Below are 2,500 nucleotides of genomic sequence, written 5' to 3'. Positions count from 1 at the left end.
TGATAGACGTCATAGTGGTAACATCCACACAACATCAATCTGTAACATCATTAGACGTTGATTTTAGGATGGATGTTGGACATTGACGTCGGCCTGATGTTGGGTTTGAGCAAAATATAATTAATTTTTTTCATTTTTCATTAAGAGTTGTCCTTTATTTTTTTGTAAATATGTTGTAGGCGATGCAGTGGCGCAGTAGGTAGTGCTGTCGCCTCACAGCAAGAAGGTCGCTGGTTCGAGCCTCGGCAGGGTCAGTTGCCGTTTCTGTGTGGAGTTTGCATGTTCTCCCTGCATTCGTGTAAGTTTCCTCCGGGTGCTTCGGTTTCCCCCACAGTCCAAAGACATGCGGTATAGGTGAATTGGGTAAACAAATGCTGGATAAGTTGGTGGTTCATTCCACTGTGGCGACCCCAGATTAATAAAGGGACTAAGCTGAAAAGAAAATGAATGAATGAATATGTTGTATGTGCTTTCCCTAAAGACATGCTGAATTATTCTCATTACAGTTATTTACTGGAAATATTTTGTGCGCTCTGACTATTGATATATAAACTGAAACTCTGCTTTCTGTGAAGTTGTGGTTCTTCGACAAGAAATATGCAGCAGAACTAATAAATAACGCGTGTCTCTCGCTTCTGATTTCCTGTGTAACCATTTAAAAAAAGCACATTGGGAATATTAGGAGGTCTCTAAGCATGTGCATTTAACTGGTTCAGAACTTCTGTGCAGAAAAGGGGAACTACAGACGGTGCAGAAAACCTGACGGAGACAACCCGCCTTCTCCTTCTTCTGTGAATATATAAACTCGGTCTTTAGTCCTAAGAAACATTCTCAGAGCGCCTCTCTTGGATAGCATTGTATAACTAATAGGACACATTTGGGGCGACCCAGCGCCCTCATCGAATTATTCATGTGTACTTAATAAATTACTAATATTTGTGAAATTGATCTCCGCCTCCGCATGGAATAATAGGCCAGATATTCCAACAGGTTCTGACGTCAACCTGATTTTTATTTCCAAACAAAATGCAACGTCCCCACGACGCTAGGGTATAACGTCAATCATATTGACGTCTTGTGCCTGCTGGGTGTTTAAGGCCATTTCGGTGATCATACAGTAAACATCAGCCATCTTCTCATCAGTGACATGCATGTAAACAGTCTCTGGGTCAATGTGTGTAAAGATTTTAGACATCTTCCTGGACACTTTTAACGCTTCCAAACAGTTGCTGTAATTATAAATCGCCCATGTCTTGAGGTAGTTCATTATGAGGCGATTTACCTTTTATATGTGATTTGATTGGACAGGAATCACAGGACTGATTTCTCTAATCCCCATTAGACTAGACAAAAGAAATTCAAGAGTTCACACTTAGCTGATGATTAATTCTAAGCTTGTTTGGCATGCTGTCCCGGGAGAGAGCCCTGAGCTCATAAGATCCTCGAGCCCGGGGCTCCCTCCCGTTGCAAGGCGAGAGGGAAGTTTGAGCTCAGGTAGATCTCGAGAACTCCCCCGCTGTAATAACCAATGAACAGCCAGTGATTGCTCTTGAGAGATAACCATTTACTAGGAGCATGTCTATAGTGCCGGTTTGGATTAGTCAATTAACTTATGTTGCATGTTTTTTGGACGGTGGGAGGAAACCGGGGACCCGGGGGAAACCCACGTGAGCACGGGGAGAAAATGCAAACTCCGCATAGAAATGTCTGCTGGTTTGGTAAAGCCTAGAACCAGAGACATTCTTGCTGTGAGGCAACAGTGCTAAGCACTGGGCCACAGTGTCACCCATCTAGAAAGAAGGAGGAGTAGGGGTGGATGGGGGGATTCTTCAAAACGAAGATAGCGGTGGTACGTAACCCAGGGTATTTGTAGTAGCTTAGGAGTCGTCTGATTGGTGCATTGAGAATTGGATAATGCGGATCCAGCCGCTAGCAATCATAAGCACGTGATCCTCTTGAAATTTGTTTATAACTAAACTTCACGTAGCGACTGCAGGTTGAAGGAAAGTAGTGGAGTAAAAGTACAGATACAGCTCTAAAAATGTACTCAAGGGGAAGTAAAAGTACACATTTATAAAACTACTCAGTAAATTACTCAAGTTACTCCGACAAACTACTCAATTACAGTCATTTGAGTATTTGTAATTAGTTACTTTACAGCACTGCATGAGAGTGAATAATTAATGACAGTATTTTACATTGTGGGTGAATGTTTATTAAGAAAACCCTGTTCTTGCAGATACTCACTGATTTGTATGTGCTGGCCAGTGTATCTTCTTTCAGAGGCTCCAACTTTGGACTCTACAATAAAAGCAAATCAATATTGAAATCAGCTTGCTCAAAACGTTCAGATTTGACTGTGTTTGAATGTATATTTGGATGTATTGACCTGACACTCCAGTTTGTCGATGAGCTGCTGCAGTCTGTTGATCTGAGAGCACCAGTGCTCATCTGTATCGACCGTAACGCCTGAAACGCAACACACACCAATAACTCACTA

The 2,500-nt window shown here is 42.1% G+C and overlaps 1 protein-coding gene across 1 annotated transcript in view; it reads right to left on the bottom strand.

The window, feature by feature from the left end:
- Positions 1 to 2,500, bottom strand: part of necab3 (N-terminal EF-hand calcium binding protein 3) — a 102,152-nt gene that overhangs the window by 7,159 nt on the left and 92,493 nt on the right. Inside the window, exons 8-9 of the mRNA XM_056460637.1 lie at positions 2,390 to 2,469; positions 2,248 to 2,301 (exon numbers count right to left, since the gene is read on the bottom strand). Of these exons, the coding sequence (XP_056316612.1) occupies positions 2,248 to 2,301; positions 2,390 to 2,469 (134 nt within the window). The remainder of the gene's footprint in view (positions 1 to 2,247; positions 2,302 to 2,389; positions 2,470 to 2,500) is intronic.

This window comes from Danio aesculapii, chromosome 6 (assembly GCF_903798145.1).
Source record: "Danio aesculapii chromosome 6, fDanAes4.1, whole genome shotgun sequence".
NCBI lineage: Eukaryota > Metazoa > Chordata > Actinopteri > Cypriniformes > Danionidae > Danio > Danio aesculapii.
This window is presented reverse-complemented; position numbering and strand designations above follow the sequence as displayed.